Source organism: Tinamus guttatus, unplaced genomic scaffold (assembly GCF_059628265.1).
Source record: "Tinamus guttatus ecotype Peru unplaced genomic scaffold, ASM5962826v1 Tinamus_guttatus_pri_ptg000492l, whole genome shotgun sequence".
In the NCBI taxonomy this organism is placed as follows: domain Eukaryota; kingdom Metazoa; phylum Chordata; class Aves; order Tinamiformes; family Tinamidae; genus Tinamus; species Tinamus guttatus.
The window spans coordinates 1,616,993-1,642,078 of record NW_028289026.1 but is presented as its reverse complement, the minus strand read 5'-3'; the positions used below and the strand labels follow the sequence as shown (position 1 = coordinate 1,642,078).

Below are 25,086 nucleotides of genomic sequence, written 5' to 3'. Positions count from 1 at the left end.
ATACTACATAGAGGAGAGGCAGCACCCCTCCTGGTGCCACCTCAGGGAAAGCAGAATTACGATTGTAAATGTATAGGTGGCTCACACTGAGTCACAGAGTAAGCCTAACACTTCAGATAGATTGAGCCTCAGAACACACTTAGGAAGAGTAAAAGACTAATTTCTACATCCCAGTCAAGTTGAGGTGTCAGTGAAGTGCTCAACTGTTTTCACTGGTAAGATATGCACAGCCAGGACTGCCCCATTTCCCAGTTTTTGGTCTGTAAAGTAATCCAACCTCAAACTTGTGCTGTTTCCTATTGCTGGAAAACATATGGTGTGAATAAATCGAATAAGACTGTCCTACAAGTGATTTGTTTTTGTGCTTTTTCGTCTTACTATTGGAACATGCTGTTGAACTTCCCAGTTAGGAGTCCTTTTTTTAATTTCCAGCCTAAATTTCTTCATTGCCAGTCTGCACTCGTGTGTTCTTGGACCAGCTTTGCCAGTTAGCTTTATTAGTTCTTTTCCTTCTTCTTGTTCATCTGTTTTTCTTTAGTTATAGTCACAGTTCCTCTCCATCACTATTTACTTCAGGCTAAGCCAGATTCTTAGAGCAGTCTCTTGTGAGGTAGGGCCTCCTGCTCCCCTATTTTCTTTGCGTCTGCTCTAGCTTAAGTTCACCTTTATTGATGATGGATATTCTAGAAGAAAACACATAACAAAAAAATCTCCTTTCGTTTTCTCAAATCATGATCCCATATTTAATAATATATTAAATATTCCCTAAATGCATAATTTTGAGTTATACACCATAAAGTTTCATCCTATTTCTGTCCCTGGGTTCATCCATATCTTCCATGGAAATACTTCTTTCTTCTTTTACTTGATTGTGGTTCCGAATCATGAGCCATCAGAAGTCCATGAGAATGTGCCCAGTACTGGTGTGAGCCAGAGCTAGCTGCACTAACCAGCACTGATGACACAAGGAGACCTATCCTGACAACTCTAGTCGTTTGGGGCTGCAGAACAAGGCAGCATCCACTCTGTATGGATCCCCTGGAGAAATACTTTGTGCAGAGCAATGGTCCATTTTAGGTCAGCCCAAACCAGAAAGCTCTTTAATCAGTCTGTAGATGGGGTGTTGACCAAAATGCAGTGCTTTTCTCATTGAATCAAGTTGCTTTTGCAATGGACAGACTCCCAGACATCTGACAATTTTAGTTACTGTTGATTAGGTACAAGCACTGCCTCAATTACAGAAGTTCCAGGTGTTTGTACGAATTCTACATTTTCCACTAATTCCCCATGTAATCTATTAGTATTGTAATTTATCGGGACTTGTATTGCTACGATATAGCAGTCTAGCCTACCAGAGCTAGAAACCCATGCACCATTGTGCTAGGTACAGATAGTCAAGTTTGTACCCGAGCGGTGATACAAATATCAGCTAGAGGAATTTGTCCTGAGATTTTCATATGTCTCTTATTCTGAAAGTTCTTTCCATGACCTGTAAAATCTTTTTTCAGGTAGGCATCTGCTTTATGTGTGCTTGTGTGTTGTCAGATACTGTTTCTTGACAGAGGAGGCCAGTAGAGTAAAACTCAGAACAGAGTCTAGAGTCAAACTGGTATAAAATTTGACATGTCTAGAGCATGGTCAAGTTTGGGGCATGCAGCAATTTTATTTTTGTGACAATTTCACTGCAGTCTGTGAGATGCTGTGGTGGTTTATTTTCACTGTCTTACAGACATTGTCCACGAGAACAAAGAATTTTCATCTTTTTCATGCTGTTGTCTTTCATGCAAGTCATAAAAATACTGACTTGTTCCATAAAGAAAAAAAATCTTTCTGTAAAATTGGCATTTATTCAGAAGTACAGAGAACTACTGAAACCAGATGAAAACAGCAGGGCTCTGGAGAAAGACCATAACATGCGGTGACAAGGAGTTATGCTCAAGCTGACTTACAACTAACAGGACTGTGCAGGCTTTGAGAATCAGATCTTGCATCATTTTTTTCTTTTTCATATAGGCTTCACAACACAGTCTGCAGAGGCTGCGCCTCAGGCTCCCTCATGCTGAAGCTGATTTCACAACCCCGTTTCTTATTTACATATGCAGGATGATTCTGGGACTTGGGAGGTGGGTAGAAGGACTGCCCGGAAAAATAAAGCCTCTTAATGCACATCCTGATTCAATTCTCTTGTGGTGATTTTCTGGATGTGAATATCAGGCAACTTCAAACACATGAAATCGAACAGTGGAAAACAGACTGGCAAAGGACACACAACAGAGAGGATCCTCACGGCTGGACAACTGCAGCTCACCTTCCATTTCCCAGCTGCCAAACTCATTCACATGAGGTGTTCCCTGTGCAATGTTCCTCTACGTGTGCATGCCAGTTTGTGAAGATTTGTCTGGTTCTCTTGATCTTTTTTTATTGTGGAATGACCCAGATATCTATTAATATTTTCCATTGTTTCTGGCTCTGCTGTGCTTTTACTTCTGTTACATTCCTTGTGGGGAAATGTAAATGACATCTTTATCTGAAATACAGCAACATCTAAAAAGGAGCAAATACTTGGTCAAAGTTAGAAGTGAGGAACATTTTCTGACACAAGCAGCTGGATTTTACTCTCTGTATCTTAATGACTGTCACTCACAAATGAAATTTTGGCTTTTTAGATGCAGTAAAGCTGTCTGAGATTATTTGATTAATTCATTAATGTAAACTATTTAAAATATTTTTCCTAAGGGACAAATTTAAGATTTACTCCATACTCTCTTAAGGGAACATATGTCTCAAACTGTTCAAAGTAACAGATATTGAGATGTGAGGTAAGGTCCACGTATGGGTCTAGCATTGAGGACAAAAGGGAGAACCCATATTTGGTCTGTACTCAAGAAGAACACCCCCATTACAGTCATTTCATTTTCATCTTGGTTATCTTGGTTTATTTGGCCTTTTTTTTTTTTTTTCAGAGATAACATAGATTGTTTGGCCCATTCAGCTTATTTCCCTGTCTGTGTGCAAGGGAAAACCAGCTACTATGCCTTTGTTCCCTCCTGTCTTGGTTTGTCATCATGAAGACAAACTGTTATTGCTAATAGCAGTTTAGTAGCTCCATTTAGTAGCTGCTATTTTGGATCCTATCCAAGATGCCTGCTAGCCTTGGAGAGGGTTTCCTGGGTTTCACAATAGAAACAGGGACCATGTGGGCTCCTGGGGACCCTCCATCTGCAACAGGGTCTGCAATGCCAAGATTCAACTCAAAGCTGATAAGGGACGAACTGATGCGAGAGCCTATTTAGATCACACTTCAAACAGTGAGCTTTTGTCTGTGGCATTTCTAAATCTTGAGGACTGGAATTTGCAATATTCATTGTTCTCTTTTAAAACAGATGCAGTGTTTAATATAAATACTTCCTTTTGTGGCAAGCATTTTTGCAGGCTCTTCTTCTGTGTGTTGGGATGGCCCTATTGACTTCATTGCATTTGCTTTGAAGTAAATATTGCCCAGGCTGAGAGCCATGATGCTGGGACCAGAGTTGCCAGGGCCTAATTCTCTAAGCACAGTGCTGTCCTATGTTCCTATACCCTATCTTCAGGCCTTTGCCCTTGGCTACAGCCCTCCTTCACCACCAACTTTCCTGAAAATTTCCTTCTGTGTGGTTATATATGCTTGTGTCTGAAACTGAACAGGCAGAGGGATTTTTCACTTTGTGCAAACAAAAAGTGCTGAGTCTAATGGGCAGAGAATTTGCCAAGCGACATTATTAGATTTGCACCAAGGGCTGAGAATTTCTTCCAGGGTTTCTGTTGTATGAAATTGAGTTTACCCCAGGCCGTGAGACACCAGCTGTAAATTGCCTAGCTCACAGGAGGCATAAAATGTGCATTTTCTGGTGTTGACTCTATTGAACAGCATGTCACGTAGCAGCGGGGGCGAAGGCACCTTTGCAGTGGTGATATATTGCCAAGATGCATAGCTGTTCCTCACCATAGCTGCCGCTCGACACGGTCCTGGTTCCTCGAGGCAAGGCAGGCTACTCTTCGAATAACTCCACACACACACGATGGTGGGTGCGGAGACGTAGCCCATGTGGCAGTGGGGCGGGCAGACGTACAAAAGGGCTTTGCAGCGTGGTCGCCGTTCCCACCTTCCAGGGCGAGCGGAGGCAAACAAAGCCGGAGTGACCGGCCCAGCGAGGCTGCGGCCGAGCTGGGAACCCAGCGCAGACTTTCCGACTCCCGGGCCCGGGCTGTAACTGCCCACTGGGCTCTGACGTGCAGCTGAGTGCATCTCACCAGGGACAGCCGATAACCACAGCCTAATTTGGTTTCTCTGTGCTTGGTACCCTGGGGAGATAGCAGACCTCTGGCCACGAAAGGCACGTTACTGAGAGATTTACTGTTAATTCTCCCTTATGAGGTCCATCTTGTTATGTTTGGAGTTGCCATAGGTTTCTGTTTGTTTTGCCTGTTTTTTTTTTTTTTTTTTTTTTTTTTGCATGTGGGGCTTGTGTATTTTATTAAGCCCTTGGCTAGTGTCTTGTGCATGTTTGAGATTTTATATGGGTTTCTTTCGAGGTTATTCGTTCTAGCTTTCAAAGGTGGCCTATTCTACAGGCTCACTATGGAATGCCAATCTTTTGCTTGGAGAGGGGAAGGGACCATTTCCCATGTGCTCGTAATTAGTGTTCCCAAAGGGTCCCCAAGCTGCTTTTTATGGCTAGGTGTTCACTTCAACCTTGGCCTTTGCAAGCCCGCCTGCCTGGTGAGCCTAAGAGAGGTCCCTCCTTGCATTTTCCTCCCTTAAAAAAGAGAAAAACTCAAGGCAAGAGACATGTTGTTGGTGCTTCTTCTTTTGGGCTCTGCCATCAACCCAGTGGTGCCCAGTGGCAAGACAGCTGCCCTCTCCCTGACTCGTCTTCCTTCAGTCTTCTTGACTAGGTTTTGGGGCAGTGAAAGGTTTCCGGTGGCCTTAGGTTTTGCTCTGTCTACCTTCATGTCCTTAGGTTTTGATAGTTACAACCTAAAAATGTCTGTTGTAGGCACACAGTGAGATTAATTGGGTTAGGGAAGAGATTTGGAGTGCTTAGAATAATCAGTTACTCCTCTGTACAAATGTACATTTTTTAATTCAATGTGCAGCATATGAAATTTAAGAAGACTTTTTTTTGGCTTTTATCTACTTGATACTCAACCTGCAGGATGTAATTACTGGTAGATTTAAATTCTGGACAGATTCTTTCTGCACAGAAGCAAGAGCTTTTTCTTTCTTTCAATTAGCAGATTTCTTTCCTCTGGAAAAAAATGCTCAAGTTTATTCTAACTGCAATTATGGGGATTTAAAAAATACATCTTACTTCTTTAAATGATACGAGTCAATAACAGCTTCAAAAGGTTATTTTCTCTAAGCTTGAGGTCAGATTACTTATATGCCTTTTGTGGATATCCTGCTGTTTTCAAAAAAAAAAAAAGAAAAAAAAAGAAAAAGGCGTTCCAAAAATGGGCATCTGATAATTTTTCAGCTGCTTCCCCCTTGTGGTAAATCTGGAAAACATTTTTTTTTCTTTTTTTCTGGAAACATTGAAAAACTTTGGGTGAAGCTCAGTGCTCACATTTCATCTGCATGTCTTCTTTAGAGATCTGTAAAATGTTGAGCAAATATGAAGACAGACAAAAAAATATCACCTCTGCTCAGGCAGCAAAAATCCCAAAAGAGCTGAATTAAAGAGCCAAAGATACCTTAGGGAAATCAGCCTGCAGATGTGTCCCTGCCAGATCTCTCAGCTCAACTCCTGCCCCTTCCCTCCTCTCCAGGCCCACAGGCTGGAGCAGAGACTTTCTCCCCTTCCCTTTTGGTGTGCCAGGTGCTGTGACAGAAAAGGAAAGAAATATTCCAGCAGGCACGTATTATCCAAAATATGATGGTTTTTCAATGCTCCCCTAAGTAGGAGTGCATTGTACACCCAAAGCAGCAAATATCTGCACTCCCTGAGAGCCTAGATCTCCATGAACGAACACCGTGCTGTCTTTCCAAAAGTACAGTGTAGTGCTCAAGATCTCTAGGGATCACCAAAAATATATATGTATTTATATCTATGCAAATGTATATACACACATATCCATGTCTGCATACATACATACCCACATTCATCTATTTGCATTTCCACTAATGCATGATCTGCTGAGGTGAAGGATTGACCTGTAGGACTAAGGGGAGGAAGACAGCTGTAGGGGCTAAGGCAGTATTTTGTGACTGAAAAGGGTTCATTTCCTGGTTTTATCACAAATTGTGTGTGGTGAGGAGGAGTTGCTTGTATATTCTGAGTTTTCAGTGCCTTATGTGCTGACCAGTGGAAAGGGCTCCTCCTTTCCTTCATCTTCTCTATCTCTCTTGCTGAACTGTAAAGTTTCTGGAATTGGAAACATCCCTTTGCATAGTAGATCTACAACGAGGTCTCCAGAGTGGTTAGGGCCTCCATAATGCTAATAAAAATAAATGCATTTAAAAGTTGGATAGCTATCAAAGTAACTTTGCTCTACCTCAGTACTGATGCACCTGCAATCAATGATAACTAAATCGTTCTAAGTAATGCCAGTTGGCCTAAGCCTTGCAGTTGCTGCTGTTGCTTCTTTTGGGAACAGACCCAAATAAAATATGTTGTCACTCGCGATACAAACTGAGCTGTCACCACCAGGGGTCCCCCTTCTCCAGGGTTTGCAATAGAACTGGGACATTTTGTTGAAATCCGTGTTGCAGAGTCTTTAAAAGTAAGAAAGTCAAAACCTGCTTTGCTTGCAGGATGTTAAAGGTTATGATTCTGATTCTTTCCCCAAAAGAGCAGTGTTTCATTCCGGAATCAGACAGCCCAAAATATAGCAATCTGAAGATACGTCTTTTTTACAAACTGGCCAGAGTACAAATTTCCGAGCATTTCAGTCACTCTAGTTGTTTACAAAAGCAATTCATAGGGCTTAATTCTGCTCCAACCCATGCAAGGATTTCTGGGATTTGTTTCATTCTACACACACAAGAAAAACCAGCACTGTATTGAAGTGCAATTCTTTAATTAAAAACAGAGCAGGGCAAAAGCAGAAAACAGAACAAACTAGCAATCCTCCCACAGGCTTTAACATGTGCACACATTATTGGGCTGACAGTCTGAGCACTGTCCTGGCATTTTTGTAGGATCAGGGCTCTGTCCAGCCTGAGCAAGGCACGAGAGGGTGCTGAGCCCGTGTCCCTAACATGCATGACCAGGTCCTTTCTGAGAGAAAACCACAACCCTCTACACATTTTCCCCTCATTAGAAGACTCTTAAAAGGGTTTCCTTCCAGCAAGACTACCTGGTTGAATAGTTTGAGCAAAGCTCTGGTTAGCTGTGAGCAGCAAGGCTTTCATGGCCACAATGGATGTCCTGCAGCCCCAAAGGATCCCAGGGCTCACAGGATGACCAGGATGCCCTGGGAAGGCCTGTGGCATTGGGAGAGGGATGCTGAGTTTTCCACTTGAGGGCACTGCAGGAGAAGTGAATAGTAATGGCCAGGCTTTGAGAGCTGGGAGGAAAAGAGCACTTTGTGCAGGAAAGCATGGAGCCAGTTAGGAAACAAGGACAGAAGCAGGATTGGCACATCATGGAAAGGCTGACAAGGGAGAAGAGGCTTGGAGACATCGGAGCTACAGGTCTCTCTGTACAAACCAAAATGTAATCTTTTTTTAGCATGGTATTTCATTATTCTACTGAGAATAATAGCAACCATGCGAACACTGGGGCATTTTAGGTCAGTGGAGCATTTTCTTCACTATTTTAATATGATCTCTTACCAGCCCAGGTTTGTTATTAGATACAATGATTAGGTCTAGAAATAGTAACCCTTCCATCTCTCCCCAACAGACATAAAAATAAATAAATAAAAATAGAGTAAAAGCAAATTATAGCTTAGACCAGAAAGAAAAGAAAAAAATAGGGATACTCTATTTTTCCTGCATTCTTTATTGTATTACTTCTAGACCTATATTGGAAAACACAAAAGGTGAAACTATGATCTGACTGAAATTTATGGTAAAAGTTTACTCCTCATGAGATTTTCAATTAAACATCTAGTTAAAGGGGCCAGCACATGGCCTCCTTATACAGTCAGTTAAGGAAAAAAAAATTGAAATATTTATATATTTTCCCTAATTCTTTCAGGTTTGTATAAGGACAGAGAAAGAATGGCTGGAACTCCAAATAGTGTTTTTCATAGGACTAGATAAATATGCCTTAAAGAGAAGGGATTTAAAGAACAATGAGAAAGAGCTAGTAATATTCCTCCGTTTCACTCACAGGGCTCAGAAGGCAATTAAAAATAAAAAAAATGCACTTGCTCTTCTGTAATCCATAAAAACTCCTACTAAGATACTAAGACAAAACAACTAATTACCTTCTCAAGATCAGCCAGGAAATAAAAGCTTTGAAGTGTCCTTAGCAAATCAGACATATAGAATATATACTCCCACCTCAAGCTCACCTTGCTTGATTTTTGCCTGAAGTGCCTGCTGAGAACAGGACAGAGCAAAGAAATAGATGAACACCCACTACTGAGGAAAGGGCAGTTGTGATGGCTTAGTCACACTCTTCAGTCATCTTACAGCAAGTGAAAACAAGATTAGTGGTGTCTCTATTCAGAGTATCTTTGGAAATCTGACTGCAACATTAAACAAACTTGAAGTAGGTTAAATGTGGGAAGCTTGTTGCTTTAATGAAGCCCCATGGATCAAGCAGGGAACTAAATGTGTGGCGATATTCCCAGCAACGCTCTGATGGGAATCCTGGGAGATACAAAAATGAATTACTGACATTTGAATAATTTGGTTAATTTAATTTTGCTCCATATGGGTAACTTAATTTTACTTGTTTGGGAAAATCATAGCTCTAAAACAGAAAAGATGAGGATTGCACTGTTAGAGTTTATATATAACAATATCACAGGCTTAATTCACCATGTTGAGTTTTATTTAAATTAGTGCCATGGCCTCTGGCAGGAACACACTGAAATTGGCTCAAAGCCTAAACTAGTAACTGTCCTTATTAAAGTAAAACAAGTCTAAATGAATGGAACAAAGTTGATAGCAGATGGAAAGCTATATCAGCCTAGGTGAAGTAAAAATAGCCACTAAATTGGTGTTAGGTATATAGTCTGAAAGACTGCAGAACTAGGGCAGATCATCGGCTCCTTTTGTTCCAGTAGAAATATTTGTATTCCTTTCTAGCAGACATTTTACCTGCTGATGTGCTGCAGAGTTGCAAGAAGACATTGAGATGGTAATAATTATAATGTGAATAAACATAGGCAATAACTGTTTTAATTTCTTTTGTGAAGGTTGTGAAGGCTCGTAACAGTGCAGCTCTTCTGCTCAGAAAGTGGATTGAAGACATATAGAAATTACATAGAGCAACACTAAGGTGAGATATAGGAGGCATTTTGGCATTGGATGCACTGAAGTGAAGACCATAGTTATACAGGAAAATGGGGTTACTCAAGTTGAAATTTAGCTCATACACCACAGTGCTCATAGTCTTCCTGCAGAGTAAGTGACCGACGATCTATAAGAAGAACTTCAACAGGTTATAACTTATGTCTCAGCTAACATATAGGACATTAAACATCTTTCCTTGGTAGGGAAGGAAACACAACCTAGAGCAGTGAATAGGCTTGGTTGATGATCATGGTTTCATACTATGGATGAGACCTTCAATTTGCCTGCAAGGAGGAAGGTACCTACTGGTGTCTGTGCTCTGCTCGGAAGCTCCAGCCCAAGGAAAGCATGATGAATTATGTGGAAATCAAGATAACATGAAGGTGAAGCAGAGGGATAAGGGAGAAGTAGCTAGGATAAGCTGGTAAACAAGTATAAAGGAAAATTATTTGAGTGTGAAAGGAGTAAAGGAACTACCAAAATAAAGCCATAGTCTTTTTGCTTCTTAGGAAGTTAGTAGATGACCACCTTCCTCTCTAATTACTGCTAGTCAGCTAGGTTTAATTAACCTGAAGTTGGTTCAGGTTTAGCCAGGCAACCAGAAGCTGTCTTGTTTGGTAGTTGATGTCTCCCTCTCAAATTAAGATATGCATAATTTGCAAGATGATTCAGAGTGAGCTGGGCCTGTTTAGCCTGGAGAAGATTGAGAGGGGATCTTGTCAGTATGTACAAATACTCAAGGGGAGAACGTAAAGAGGATGGGGCCAAACTCTTCTCAGTGGCGGCCAGTGACAGGACAAGGGATAATGGGAAATACAGGAAGTTCCACCTCCACGAGAGGAAGAACTTCTTTCCTGTGGGAGCAACAGAGCCCTGGAACAGGCTGCCTGGAGAGGGTGTGGAGTCTCCTTCCCTGGAGATCTTCCAAACCCACCTGGATGTGACCCTGTGCCATGTGCTCTAGGTGACCCTGCCCAAGCAGGGGGTTGGACTGGATGATCTCTAGAGGTCCCTTCCAATCTCAACCATTCTGTCTGCGCCCCATGCGAGTGTCCAGGTGAGGACCAAAGATCCACCTAAACTTAACTGAATCAGTATGGTGATTTAGTATCAAGACCTCAGGATATCATATACGTTACTAAGAAACTACAGCTGCTGATCCTTGCTCACAGTTTTCTTTGGGCTGCATTGACTAAAATGGGCATTTAGAAGTCTACATGCAGACATCAAATACAGAAGTCTTAACATAGAGCTAAATTCTACCCTTGCATATCCCAGGAATGTCTAAATGGATGTTATCAAGTCCTTCAAATAAGTACACACCCATTAGATCTTTGCTGTTTTTTTTTTTTTTTCCAAGAGGTAGGAGCTATTTCTTACCATGCATACGTGATCAGAACCATGGCTGTGGCAAGGACACTGCTCCAGTATCCCCAACAGAGAGACAGAGACCACGCTAGGCCTGGTCCAACAGCCAAGGCAGCTGCGTGTCTGCACAACCGTGCTTATGACCTGCTTGCAGAGAAGAGATCACTCCTGGGGACGGCCTGTTCTCCCGGGGGATGCTGCTAAACAGCACCTAGCAATGATGCTGGGTGCAATTAAGTACTTTCTTCTATGTGTACTTTGTTCTAATACTTCCATGTGAAACAAGGAAGTACTTATGGGTTGTTACTACACAAACCTCTCGCATATGAATGCTTTCTCAGCTGTCACTGCAGGGAAATAACCATACCATCCTCATTAGAGTGCTTCAAAAATAACTGTGGGAAAGAGGTAAGAGAGAGAGCATCATTAAAAACAAAACAAAATGAAAACACAAACAACCAACCTTCTTTGTGCTCCCAAGCCAAAATTCTAGATCACTGAACTGTTCCACCTCCACCATTACTTTTCAGGGTACACTTCATCTAAACCTAATATTATTTAGATCAGCCAGTCTCCCAGGCAAACTTTTACCCTAAAAATTCTCTCTTTTAATTTACTCCTCACAAATTATTCCTCTCCTCCTGTCACTAAAACATTGCATGTTTTTTAGACAGGTCAGAGATTAGGATGAGGTGCACTGAGCAAACCACAGAACGGAGCCTCAGATTTTAACTGCTGCTTCCAGAATCTGCAGACCATATTGTCTTACTGCAGCTTTTAGCTGATAAAAGTTTAAAGAACAACTTCAGAAAAAAATATTTTGGAACATACAATGTTTATTTACTTACTACAGAAAAATTATATTACAATATATACAGTTTCTATTTACATATAGACCTTTCTGTTATATGAAGCACCATATGATACAATTACTAGAGAAATTTACATAATTCTTATTTTTGCCACCTAACATTTATATCTGCAGAAACACATTGGTTAGAACCAAGTCCCCTGGAGTCATTGACTTCTTTGGTGGTTTTTGCCTAGGCTGTTAGTGAAGCTGCCAAAGAGTAATTTAATTGCAGTCAACTATCAATCTCCTATACTTCAGGAAGAGAGATCTTAATTTTGTCATGTTAGGAGCTTTGTGCAAACTGAATCCTTGGAGAAAGTCAGATCTACAGGTAGAAATACTTTATATAGAATTCAACACTTTAATCAGTAAGATTCTTACCATCATCAGAGACAGAATTTCAACAGAATAGAAAATGAACACTGCATAAATATTTGTACATATCGTGCAAACTAAGGTTAAGAATTCAGAAGCTGATGTGATGATACAGTGCCATGCATTCCCCAAGGAATCCATTTGCTACAAAAGAGCCCAGTCTTGTGACCACTGAAGCTAGTGGCATAATTCCCATAACTCATGGAGAGGGACTAGCTGTTCATTTAATGAGCTTTACACCACTGTCAACAAAACAATACCAAAACATAGAAGGCTCTGTCCAAGGTACAAAATTTTCTTCAAGTGAAAAAACTATTTTTAGAGCAGGGAAGAGTGTAAAATGAGGTATTTAATAAACTATGGGAAAAAAAAGGTGTCTAGATTGTTTGGAAAAAAACATCCTAGATATTTTAAATATGCACTTACATTCACCTGATTGTGGGTCAAGTTTTACATAAAATATTTATACCTTTTGAGCCACCTAATTAAAGCATTAAAGCATTTCATATTTTTACTTCACTAGATGCTAGCTCCAATGGCTGGAAGAAAGCGTTGTTGCTCTGAGGACAGTTGCTATGACAAACACAGGTGTTGATCAACATCATTGGTTTTTTTACGACCTTGCCATGAGGACAGCGGAACTCGACCTGGATCGTTTTGGTGTTATGTGGGGTGCAGCATCGCCCGTCATTGCAGAGGCCACAGTAACGTGGTTTGTACATCTGCACGCTTGTGCAGTTCTTGTACTCAAAGCGAACAGCTTCCAGGGACTTCTTCGTTCGGATACATTTCTTCCCCTTCTAAGAGAAATATGAAGAGACATTAAGTATATCATAGCATAGGGCAGGATGCAGGTAAAAACTCACATGCAAGGTGTAGGTCCACTCTGAAAACTGCTAGTTCTACAGCAATAAGAGTCCATAGCTACTTCAATAGCTACTCACCAGTTCTCATTCCTATGAGCTATGCTCTTGACATCTTAGCTGACCTACTACATATGCCAGTAATAAATGATAAATAATAGGTTACACTCTATGAAAACTCACTGCTGCCATCTGTCTATATGATAAGACCTGCCAACATTCATCATCAAACTATACTCCACCAAAAAAATGTCCCAGGCTTTGTGGTTCCATCAGAGAATTAAGAAGCCAAATAAGTAAGATACAGACTGTGTTCAGGAAGAAAAGAGGGTCAAAAAGAACCCCAAAAGTCATTGCCCCTTCTTGTCACTCAAGGCAGGATGAACCTTGCCTATGTCATCATTAGCATATGGTTTGTCTAACTTGTTCTTGGAAGTCTCCAGTGACAGACTCCACATCTGCCCCAGACAATCCTAATGGTTCACTACTCTTATTGCTCTGAAGGTCTTTCCTTATGTCTTAGGATTTATGCAGTCTAAGCTCATCACTTCCTGTCACATCCACTATGAACTAAGAACAGTTTACAATATTGGAACATGGTTGTGAGAACTCATCTCTGTTTGCCTGTTTTTAGTATCATTTCAATCCAGCAATAGTTTTTTTCCAAGCAGAACATGTTTTATGGACCTCACCATTCTTGTTATTCTCCCCAACTCTTTCCAAATGTTTCACATCCTTTTCAACACAGTGTTCAAAACTCCACCGAGTCTTCTGCAAAGGCCTCAGCACGCTTTCCATCACCCTGGACACTGCATACACTGATGGTCCTCTTACATATGTATCTATATGTTATCATCTCTGACAGTGAGAATGTGTAATGCGTAGGAGCAGAAAAAAATAAAAGGCAGCTCTCTTTTAGATATATACTTATAGCACCTGAAGTGTCAGTGTTGCATTTGCTTTTGGAAAAAAAAGCTCCACAAGGATTAAGATAAGGCTGAATTTATCAGAACACTTTTTGAACTATTTTGCACATTTGTCTGCAGTTCCAGGATGCCCAGCAGACTAGAAATATGACACATCCATTCCTCATGACTGGAGCAACTCTGAAGTACTCACGCAAGGAGTAAAATGGTCTTGGGGAAGATGTTAAATTACGTGAGCTGCCAAGACAGTTGGCACACAGAGCACATCTGATCCGTCTGAGATGGGACAAGTGATATTCGTATGAAGTGCAATGCTCCTGGACGTGCAGACAAGCCAAATGCTTTCCAGAAACACCGGGCTTGCTGCACAAATGCTAACGGGTGTATTTACATCCACTTGTATTTGGAACACTCCAGACAGAAATATGCAACCTGGGAAAGCTGCTGGGAGAGCTCCTGCTCCCCTGTCCCTACTGCCATCCTACCTTCTCAGGTGGCTCCTCATTCTCACAAGGTCTCATCATGCAAAGCCGTGTCTGCTTCACCATCTCACACTGCTGATTCCTGTTGGTAACACGGACGGAAAAGCCCATGCCACAGCTCTTGGAGCAAGCACTCCATTCTGTTGTCTGCTCGATGCAGTTGGCACTTGAATCGGAAACATCGATCCCCACTGTGGCCTCCTGTCTGAACGCTGGAGATAAAACCCATAGAACTCTGTTATGAGAGAGACTTGATGTGAGAATCCAGTCTATATTTGAGCTCTTCTACATTTGGGAGGAAATAAATGATCTGAGACAAAAAATCCCAAATCGATTATTTTGACAGGTCCTAGTCATTTTAAAAGTTGCCTTCTTCAAAGCCCTGAACAGCAACTTTCTATACCTAAAAATCCTAGATAAGTACATATCAGTGTAATCAGGAGAATAAAGTCCTACCTTTAGGCCACAACCTGAATTACAGAAAGAAGTTAGTTAGTTTCTGTCCAAGCAAGTCCAAAACGGGCAGAACTATTGCCAATTTGTTAACCAAGTTTAGAAGTCCACTTCAGTAACTTATTATTCCTTATTCTTTTTAAAAAAATGTATCACAAACCTGTTCTGGGTCACAAAAAATATTGATATTAGATCTGATTTAAGACTAGCCATGTGATTTCTATAATAGATCAAGTGCTTTGTTTCCAGAGCCACAGTCACCTGATCAAATATTGACAAGTTACAGTCAGGCTGTTATGAGGGAAGAGGAAAGTAAAGCAATTTCAGGAGTTATCACAGCTGCTCAAGGCCATCACCAACTCTGAGTATTGCTCTGGCCTCCCGGTAGTGCTTAAGTTGTATTATGCAAATATTGCCAACTTTATAGCTTGGTACGGCAGTTATCATAGGAGTAAACAACGTGAGTGAATACCAGGGAGCCTGTGAACTGAGCCACCCTACGGCTCTCACCCATCAGCTTCCCCCCACTGCACTTTTGCCTCCTTGCAAGGTAAAGCTCCAAGAGAGAGTCCTGGAGGGATGAGCACTGCCGAAAGGAACGCAGGTGATCCACCCACGGGCATGCTGTGGATTAGCCTGCCTCTGTTGTCAAGAACAAAGCAGAGAAAAGACACTATAAAAAGTGACATGTTCACTTATGTCTTATGTGCCCCACATCTGATATTTCATAGCATTCTACAGAGTTATTAGAGCTTATCATCTATTCTATTTTCTTTCTTCAAATGGATTATCTGCAATGCAGCATAACTAACTGCTTAAGACCACACAGAGCAGTGACCGGGAGAGAATGCAGTGGTCTTAACTCCCAGTTAAAGCAGCTTTTGAAAATCCATGTTAACTTGACAGCTTAGTTTAAAGGGAAGGGAGACATAAATCAGTAGAAGGAGATTGGGGAAAATAGTACCTCATAAGTTCTGTGTTTTGGAATGGGATCATTTTTTTTCAGATCCACTAATTGTGCCTACAAGCACTGCTTCTCCAAGTACTTTGTAATGCTTTTAATGCCAGCAGTAATCATGAGAACTCTAGCACAGACAGAGAGGAATTCATTGGCATTTCAGTTAGCATGCTGACCACTAGTAATAACTGCGGAATTTCACGGAAAAAAAATCTCTTGCAAACCAGGCTGTTTGAACGGTGTTTATGATGCAACCTATTTCTTCAGAGCAACTAGCAAGACAACTTTGCTTCCTGGAGGAAGATAATATTTGGAGGTTTATGAGCTTGTTTTTATCTTATTCCACTAATTCCACTAATAGTGGAATAAGATAAATAGCATTTCCAGAGCTGGACCCTAGCTTAATTACTTTTTTAAACTGCTGTGCACATTCATCCCCTGAGTATCTTTTCTTTAGTTTATAAAATTCTGCTTTTACGCATAATCACTGGTATACCCCCCTAGTCGCTCTAGATTAGAAAAAGAAAGAAGATTGGAAAAAAAACACAGCACAAAGCAGATTAGGGTAACCCCATGGTCCTTTCCAGTGGGTATCACTCTCCGCTCGCGATGAAGGTCTTACAGATAGTTTCCTCACCGGCCATAGCAAAGCCTCCTAGAATCACATCGTCCTTGGGGTCGCAGACCCACTTCTCGCAGCACTCTCCAGGGACCTCCACTTTCCTGGGGAAGGGGCAGTCAGGGCCGGGGAGCAGCAGGTCGAGGTTGCAGCGGGGCAGGCAGCCAATCTGCCCGTCGCGGCAGGTGCACTGGTACTTGCAGCTGGGCTGGAAGGTCTCCCCGTTCCGGTAGATCATGCCGTCGAACACGCAGTTGTCCCCTTCCAGCACTGGCGAGCAAGGCGGGTGTCAGTTAGGGCGCTCTCCCTGCCTCTCATGGCACCAGGGGGCTCTGGCTTTGTCCCCCACCGAAGCTGCCCTCCCAAGCGATGTGGCCCAGCACCCGGCACCCGACAGGCTCCCCATCGGTGGCTCCGCCATCGGGGCAGCCGGAGGGGACTCGACGGGGCAGTTCACGGGGAGAGGGGAGACGCGGTACCCCGGGACCTACCCATGCAGATGCCGCTGGCGCCGCCGTCGTCGTGGCCGCGCTCGCAGTAGAGGCCGCTGCTCTCGTCGCAGGGCAGCAGCGCGGAGCAGCTCTCGCCGCGCTGCCGCGCGCACACCGGGCAGCACGAGCAGCCGTCCAGCACGGCGGGCACCCCGGGCGCGCAGCGCGGAGCCTCCGCCGGGCACGGGCGGCCGCAGGGGCGCGGGCAGCCCGCCTGCCGCCCGCTCACCTGCGGGGACACAGCGGCCGCGGGGCCCCGTCACGACCCCGGCGCCCGCCCCCCGGCCCAGCCCGCGCCCCCGGGGCGCCCCGCACTTGCCTGCACCAGAAGGAGGAGGAGGAGGAGGAAGAGCAGGGGCAGGCGCTGCCCGCCGCCCGCCAGCATCGTCCTGGCCCGCCGCTCGCCGCTGCCGCCAGGGCCATTGCGGCCGCTTATATAAAGCCCGTCGGGGAGGGCAGCGCGGCCCGGGGGCGGGGAGCTGGAGCCGAGGCTGGAGCCGGTGCTGGAGCCGGGCCCGCGCCCCCGCCGCCCCGCAGCGCCTGCCCGCGCAGCGCAGAGCCCGCCCGGCCAACCCGCCCCAGCGACACCGACAGCGACGGCGACAGCAGCGGCGGGGCCGCCCCGTCCGCGGGCAGCACGAGCCCTGGGGAAGCCCAGGGTCCCCACCCGGAGCAGCCTGTGGTCCCCCCCCGGGGCACCCTGTGCTCCTGTGCCCTCCTCACTCTTGTCACCTGGGACTGGTGGCGACTGAGGGCTGCCTGCAAGGCGACTCCCGTGCAAGTGCTGGACCTACACTGTGAATCTGGCTGAAACGTACACTACCTCTCTGTTGTAGCTGCCTGCGAGGGGTAGACAAAGTCCAATTCCGGGCTACCATGACTGGCCTTCAGCCAATGTAAGGGGCCGCTAATGGGCTGAGTAGCTTTCAGCCTTGGTATTTCATCTTATTCTTGAACTCTGTTACCATATGGCACTGTGGAGGTGACACACTTTCTTCATAAACTCTTCACTTGCCAGGTTGTAAGTGCTGTTCTCAGCAGAGAGGTCCAGGTGTATCAGCCTGTTGGAAACTGGAATTGCACAGAGAACCCAGGGCCACCAGCAACACTGATGCTTGGTTTGTGTGTGCGACCATGAAACACGCAGAGCTCAAACATGTCAAGCCTTAGGAATGTTTTGGAGACATAATTCCAGTGCTCTGTGCCGTGAAGTTATTTTAGAGCGCGCGGGACTAATCTGGGCCAAGCATAAAGGAGACTAAATCTATTAACGTGTTTTACTTGTCAGGAATTGTTTTCTGCCCAAGGCCTTCTTGGGTCTTTCTAGGATACAGATATTCTATATCCCCAGTTGACTGAAGCAGATAATGTGCACTGGACTCTGCTGCGGCTTGTTAAAAAGAAAGTATTTGAAAAATAAACAAGAGTTGAAGACAGACTAGTGAAAACAGGATGCCTTTTAAGCTTAAGACGTGACACAAGTGGTGCTCATGAGTTTACAAGACTGCTGTAGCTCCAAGCCAAAGCAGTGCTCAGCACAAAACCAGCAATTGTCATAGATGGGTTTTGCTTTGGACAAAAGTCACCATTCCTGCCTTGAAGTTACATGGCTGCAGCTGAGCTTCAGGAGAGACCTGTCATTCAGGACCAGGCAACATACACCAGCACAGAAACAAGTAAGCCTCAGCCATATATTAACCTTTAATTTTCTCATTCATATGCAACAGGATCAGCTAAGAGAACTTAGGATCCTTCAAAGCTTATTACCATCTTAGGCGCAGATTTGAGGTTATTTCAGTCATCCACTGCACTTCACCTTCCTTACCTCATTTCTCTCTCTTTTTGCTTTTGACTCAGATAATTCTGTGTTTTCAAAACAAATTCACAAGATGTTTTAGATGACTCCAGTCTCTGTTAACACAGCAAAGAGTTTTACCATTTTTTTTTTCCCCTCCAAACTGACTTCAGCCATAGAACCTTATGGGAAAACTTATAGCATAAGCCACAAGGCAAAACTGCAACATAGGACTTTGTTATTTTAGGAACATAAGGGAATTTTTTTTTATTTTTATTTTTAGAAAGCTCGTATTGCTATTTTCTCATTTGTCATTGGTTCCAGTGTAAGAAAAGCTGTGGAAAGCATCAAGAAATTTTGTCATTTGTAGTGAGAAGAGTGCAGGTAGAGAGTTTGCTGTGGTTTTGTATGGGCTGAGATTTCTGGAGAGGAAGAAAACCAAGAAGTACAGACTCTGTAGATGTTCAAAGGGTAGAAGTGACCCATGTTCACACTGCTTAGGGCTCTCTTTCTTTAGCGCAGACAGTCTTTGTCCACACTAGCTGGCACTTAATCCTTCATCCCCTTGGATTCTGTTCCCCCCTACAGCCATAACACATGGCTATTATTTTAGGTGTGTGCATGAGGAAGGGTGTTGTTGAGCAAAGTGCCTGAAATAACATGAGGGTTGCGCTGTGGTCCACCAAGATGATGTTTTTATGGAAGGCCTCGGAGGGTGAGTGCTGCATGCCATGGGGCGCGGAGGTGTTTTAGCCTATGCGAGGCTGCTGGCATCGTTTTGCAGGAGCTGGAGGTGAGCAGGAGCCAAACCGCCTGCAGTCAAACCTGCCCTCCCTGCCAAGACGGGTCCTTGGAGAGGTTCATCCCCTGCCCTGTGCTCGGGCTCTGAAAATAAGGTAAATTGTTCAGCACAGGCAGGGAGCGATGATCAGGGTGGATGATGAGCGCTGCAGGGCTGCAACTCTCTTCCTTGCCTTCTGTGTTCATTAATATAATCATTTTCCTACTTGCTCTGCTTACTCTACTGAGAAGCAAAAGGATGAGACTTGTTCTAGAAAGGGGTTATTAAAATTTGCTCCCAGTGTACATGAAATAATCTACCCTGAAATAATCCGACTTTAAAGTGCATTAGTCCTACAAGTGTAATTATGCTTTGTAGCTCAAATAAACAGACCAATCTACCTGGGCATCTAAGGGCTATCTTACTGCATGAGATGATAATGGATGAAAAGATTTGGGAAAAATCACCTGTTTTTTGTTCACTCAGCAATTTTTTTTTTCCTGTGCAGAGGGCCAGTAAGATCCTTGAAGGATATTTTGATATGTTGAGAACCTCATTTCTATTTCAAGAGCTCCAGTAAGAGGTACATGAATGGATTATGTTGAGCATTTTTTTTTCCTTTCTGAAATAAACAGCTACTACAGGTTGCTTCTCAGATTTCTTCTGAGAGTAAGAATACATGCATGAGTAAGGGCTGCCAGAACAGACTGGATTTTGAAGAACCTAATAGTGATAAATGTGAAAGTTAGCTCAGTAGGGTTTTGCTATTTTTCTTTTCTCTCTAATGAATTCCCATTCCCTGGGACATATCTGAGAAAAGGGGCATTACTAAGAAGTGAGATGTTGCATTCAGTACTTTGATAGGTCTCAGCATTTCCAAGTAAGAGCAGTTACCAAAGGACATGAATTTGGGCTCTCCTTTCTGCCTGCTTCCTATATCCTTACTGGTTTGTGTCAAGTGCTAGATAATCTGACTGTGGTGAGTGAAACTATACAATTTTCCTTTTATTTTTCAATATACTTCAGTTATATGCTTAACTGAAAATGTTTGGAGGACACAAAACCTTACAGCGTGATATGGGAATGGCCAGCTTCAGAGCTCTTGAAGTGGGAGGGATGAGCACTAGGAACTGCACACCCGTTACTGGGAATGCAAGGCAACAACGATAATAACAGTAATAATAATAATAAAGCACAATTAAACAGGACCCTCTTAACATGAGCACTTTCTTGGCTCTCTTTTACCGCTAAGTGATACAGGTGAAGAGGCAGTCTCAGAGATAAGTTTTACCATCAAAGCCTTTAAAGTTAAAACTAGCTTTTGCTTATAGAGCAATTTAATAGCCAGAGGACACAGATAAATACAAGAAAAACATGTTTCCTATAGAGGTATACCTTTAACAAGCAGATGGACCCACTGTGTATCACAGTCCTTTTTTAGTGGACTTAGAGAGTGAGTTACAGTAATCCTATCTCCAAGTGAGAAAGGTGGCGACAGTGGATCGTAGACAGAGAGACTTGTAGCCCGGCACAAGATGCTTCTCACTCTTAGCTGGAATTACTCTACATTTCAGTTCACACATATTTTGAGCATCTATCCTTTATCTCTGGCTGTAACACCTCTGCGTTTTCTCCATCATCTGTTGAGGCTGACTGCATCGTCCGTGAGTAACACACGTCCTGGGCTGGTGAGCTGGATGCCCTTCCAGGGAATCATTCCCAGCCATCCTTCCTGGACTGACTGTCTGGTGTTCCCAAAGTGTCCTTGCTCTTTCTGCAAGCTAGGGCTTAAAAATACTCATAAGAAAATACTGAAATTTTGGGCTTGTTGTGATAGCCAAGCCTTTCTGCTGGCACTCCAAAGAGATTTTTTTTTCCTCCTTTACACAGCCATATGATATCGGCATAGCTACCATCTAGCTGCACATACTGATGGTTTGCCAAGGGAAATATGCTAAGCTGAGCTTCACCCACCCAAAGGAGTCACAGAGTCCGAGCACTTTATCACCCATAAAACAAAGAAATCAAAGACTTGAGAAATGGAAGAAACTATTGGTCATCTAATCTCTTTTTCTGTTTTTGCTGGTCTTGTTGCCAGGGAGATATTGTATTAAAAGGAGTGGTCCCCATATTCACTTTGCTTATAAGCTGTCTCATTGTAAAAACAGCATTTAAAAATAAAGTTTAAAAATACTTGTGGACTGAAAGTGTTATTGTGTCATTGTTTAGCCAAACTCAAATAATTTAATACTTTCAGTATTCTTTGTAAATGATCCCTTTAGTTTTTTTCCTGTGTTCCTCTAAATTCCTTCCAGGTTTCTCCACTGAAATTCCTAGGACAGAAATGTCTGTTCAGATTAGCATGTCATTTTTTTTTCTGAATCAAATTCAGGGGCTAGTTTAAAGGAAATATTTTAAAAGAATTCATTCTCTTTACCTATTTTCTCTTCTTTGGTCCCTCTAAAAGTTTCCAGGACAGAATCCCTCTGTTTTCTCTTTTGCAGAAGTGGGAGCTGGATATTCAAGTAATTAAAGTTCAAGTAACTTATTTATCATGTTCTTTTCCCTTGGGACACGTGTGCTTGCTGATGCATATGCTTCTAAATTCAAAATAAACTCATTGTGTATTTTCACCAAGATTAACATGAATGTTCACTTCTGTAAAAATTCCCGAATTTCATGAGTGGACAGAAGATGCAGAAATCTGTAGGTAGTATTTAGGAATACATTTTCCTCTTCTGTCTGGAGGAAAGATATGGTAGGAACTAAGAGATCCTGGAAGAGAAAGAGTCCTGCCTTATTGGAGAAAAGAGGAGCTCCCTTCCTGAAGTAGGTTTAGCTTTATGTCATGACCCTGTAATCTCATCTCCTTCCAGAGGGCATATGTCCTTCAAAATTTTCTGTGTAGATTTTACTGTCTTAAACATCTTCTCTAGGACATACTAGAGAGATGGCAAAGCTTGGGAGAACATCCATTCTTTTGAGAATTAAACGTCTCTCCAAGATGCTTGTGGGCTGGCATGGTTCCTTGCCACACCCATTATAGTCGATATTTTCTCATACGTTTCCTTGCAAGTCTTGCAAGTAATCCTGTGAGCCATGATTTGTATTTTTCATCCAGAATTTTTCTTTCAGTGATAGGGTAGGTGTTATCGACATTCATAACTCCTTGTAAAAATCAGATGACTGGAAATGCAGGAAAATCAGAGATTTTGTGTAGCTGTTCAAATAAATACAGTTGTGTTTTATGAAGCTGCTTCTAGCACAGGAACTTATGGCATGCACCATTAAGGCCCATGTGCTGTTGGGCAGCAGTTGAGTATAAAATATAGAGCATAGTAAGAATATAGTGCAGTTAGAGACAATTACAACCAGTTGTTTCTTTTTTTAAGTCCAACTCTAGAGGTGCTGTGGCAAGATGCTTCAGGGCAGAGTTTCTAACTTCAAACTTCTGCTTTTGACAAAGCTACTGAAAGTGCTGGAGTGAATTTAACAGGGGGAAATGATTTTATAGGCACTTGGTCCGGCATATACTCTGCGTCTTGCAAGAATTTAGTGACTTCATCTAGTCTTGAAGAAAACCGGTATCGTAATAGGCTAAATGCTAGCTGCACAGAAACATCTGGTTATGGAACACTATGATTTCACATTTTTTTCAGGGGCATCTGGAGCAATATTTCACTCTGCCTCTTCATACACCAATTGCTCTAAGCCCAGTTGGCCCAATTTGGAGCCCAAATCCTGCTAGAAATTGAACATGATCCCATTGACTGAATGAGTTTGTTAGCTGATAGGTATAAATACAAGCTAATGCTAAGTAAATATGAATGTAAGGTTTTCTAGACTACTGCATACAGAAGAAAATTCAGTAATGTACTAAAACACAGGCTGTTGTATACTCAATGCATCTGAAGAAAAAGCATTCCTGATACTGTAGAAGTGGTTTGATTTCCATTGGTGGTGTTTGCATTGCTTTCTATTTCATGATTTTTGAACATTTATGTGAATGATTGGAAATTGATAGAAAGCTTGAGTACTCTTCATCAGTATTCATATATGTTTGCATAAGTGAGCATTTGTACTATAAATATATCTTTCTGCCACATTAAAAAGATTTCTTGTTTAGTCATACAGTATATAAAACAGATGAAAAGTTTTATGGTGGTGTGCAGACATCACTTACTTAGGTATAAAACTGCAGAAAAGGAGACCTACTGTGTATTTCAGTGACTGTCTGTTTAACTTTCGGTTTATGAATAAAACTAGGTACTGACATTTGCTCTATGGGAATAATTACAGATAATAAGAAATGTAACAGTGTAACCAGACTTTGACTATTTTGCTATTCTACAAGCAAAACCAAAAAAATGAATAAACATTAGCTAAACAATAATTTGACCATTTAGTGTAAAGCATGAGATTAGATTAAAGATTCCATAACTAGTACAGTAAACATGACAAGGTCCTACTGGGTGTTCTGTGGCAGTCTTGGTGGAAGAGGTAATCATCCTGTATTTCTAACCAGATTGTCAGTGACTGCTTGCTCTGCCCTCCAACTGCAGCAGTAATTTCAAGGAAACAGAAATTCAGTTATGATGTAGCCATCGTTAGAGATGTGAACATAGATTTATTTTTGTTCTTAGAAACATGTGAAACTTACTTAAGATCCGCTGATGGATCACAGAATCACAGGAAGGTTTGAGGTTGGAAGGGACCTCTGGAGATCATCTAGTCCAACCCCCCTGCTCCAGCAGGGTCACCTAGAGCGTGTTGCACAGGGTGGCATCCAGGTGGGTTTTGAGACCCAGGTGGGTCTCTCCAGACAAGGAGACCCCACAACCTCTCTGGGCAACTTGCTCCAGAGCTCTGTCGCCTTCATAAGTAGCACTGTTTATAGCACTAATATCTATTGGTGTTGGTGAATGCTAGTTCTTGAAAAAATGGAAATCTAAATGAAATCCAAAATATTGGAACAGCTGCAACAACAAGAAGAGGGAGATGATGGTGGAAGGAAATTGTAGGTGGATGCAGGAGAGCACATGATACGTTCAGTGCTCTGATACGTGAAATCTGTATATGGAAGAAGGGAGGTGCACCATAACCATGTCACAGCATGGAAATGCTGTAAACACCGGAGTAAAGTAACTTCTACTTATAAAGACTAAAATATTTGGTAAACATTTAGCTAATCACTCTTTTTTTTATTTAAGGAAAGAAAAAGATGTCTTCCTTCAGCCTACCTACCAGCTGCACACAACTTGGTTTTCCTGTAAGGCAGTGGAAGAAAACGGGGAGCAAGGGAGGGGGAGCAGCAAAGGAAAACACTCCTGGCCTCTGCTCTGCTTCCTTTCGTTGGATTGCTCCACTCTTTAATCTCGACAGCAGCTCACGTAGGTGTTAACAAGGCTGGCAGATGCAGGCGGTGTGTCATGCCCGCTGACACCCGCTTGTCCGTCAGTACCAACGCCAGGCAATTCTAAATGGCTGTAAAGGTCTTTTAGTTCATAAAAATTTCCAGAAACATTTACTTCAGTATAGCCTTTCAGCTCAAATGCAGCACAGGCAGCAGGTTAGGTATGTGAAATCCATGGCTACGGAAGCATATTTTAAAGCCTCGAGGCCACAAGTCTGCCTCTTCTGCCAAGAGAGGAAAATCTGTATAAACTGGAAA

At 42.7% G+C, this 25,086-nt stretch overlaps 1 protein-coding gene across 1 annotated transcript; it reads right to left on the bottom strand.

Annotated features, from left to right (window-relative positions):
- Window positions 1–12,423: 12,423 nt before the first annotated feature.
- On the bottom strand, window positions 12,424–17,224 carry CCN3 (cellular communication network factor 3). Its single transcript, XM_088533339.1, is given in 4 exon segments — window positions 12,424–12,847; window positions 14,322–14,530; window positions 16,367–16,618; window positions 16,840–17,224. Coding segments are annotated over 4 exon segments (1,143 nt in total). The 3' UTR covers window positions 12,424–12,550.
- Window positions 17,225–25,086: the final 7,862 nt, after the last annotated feature.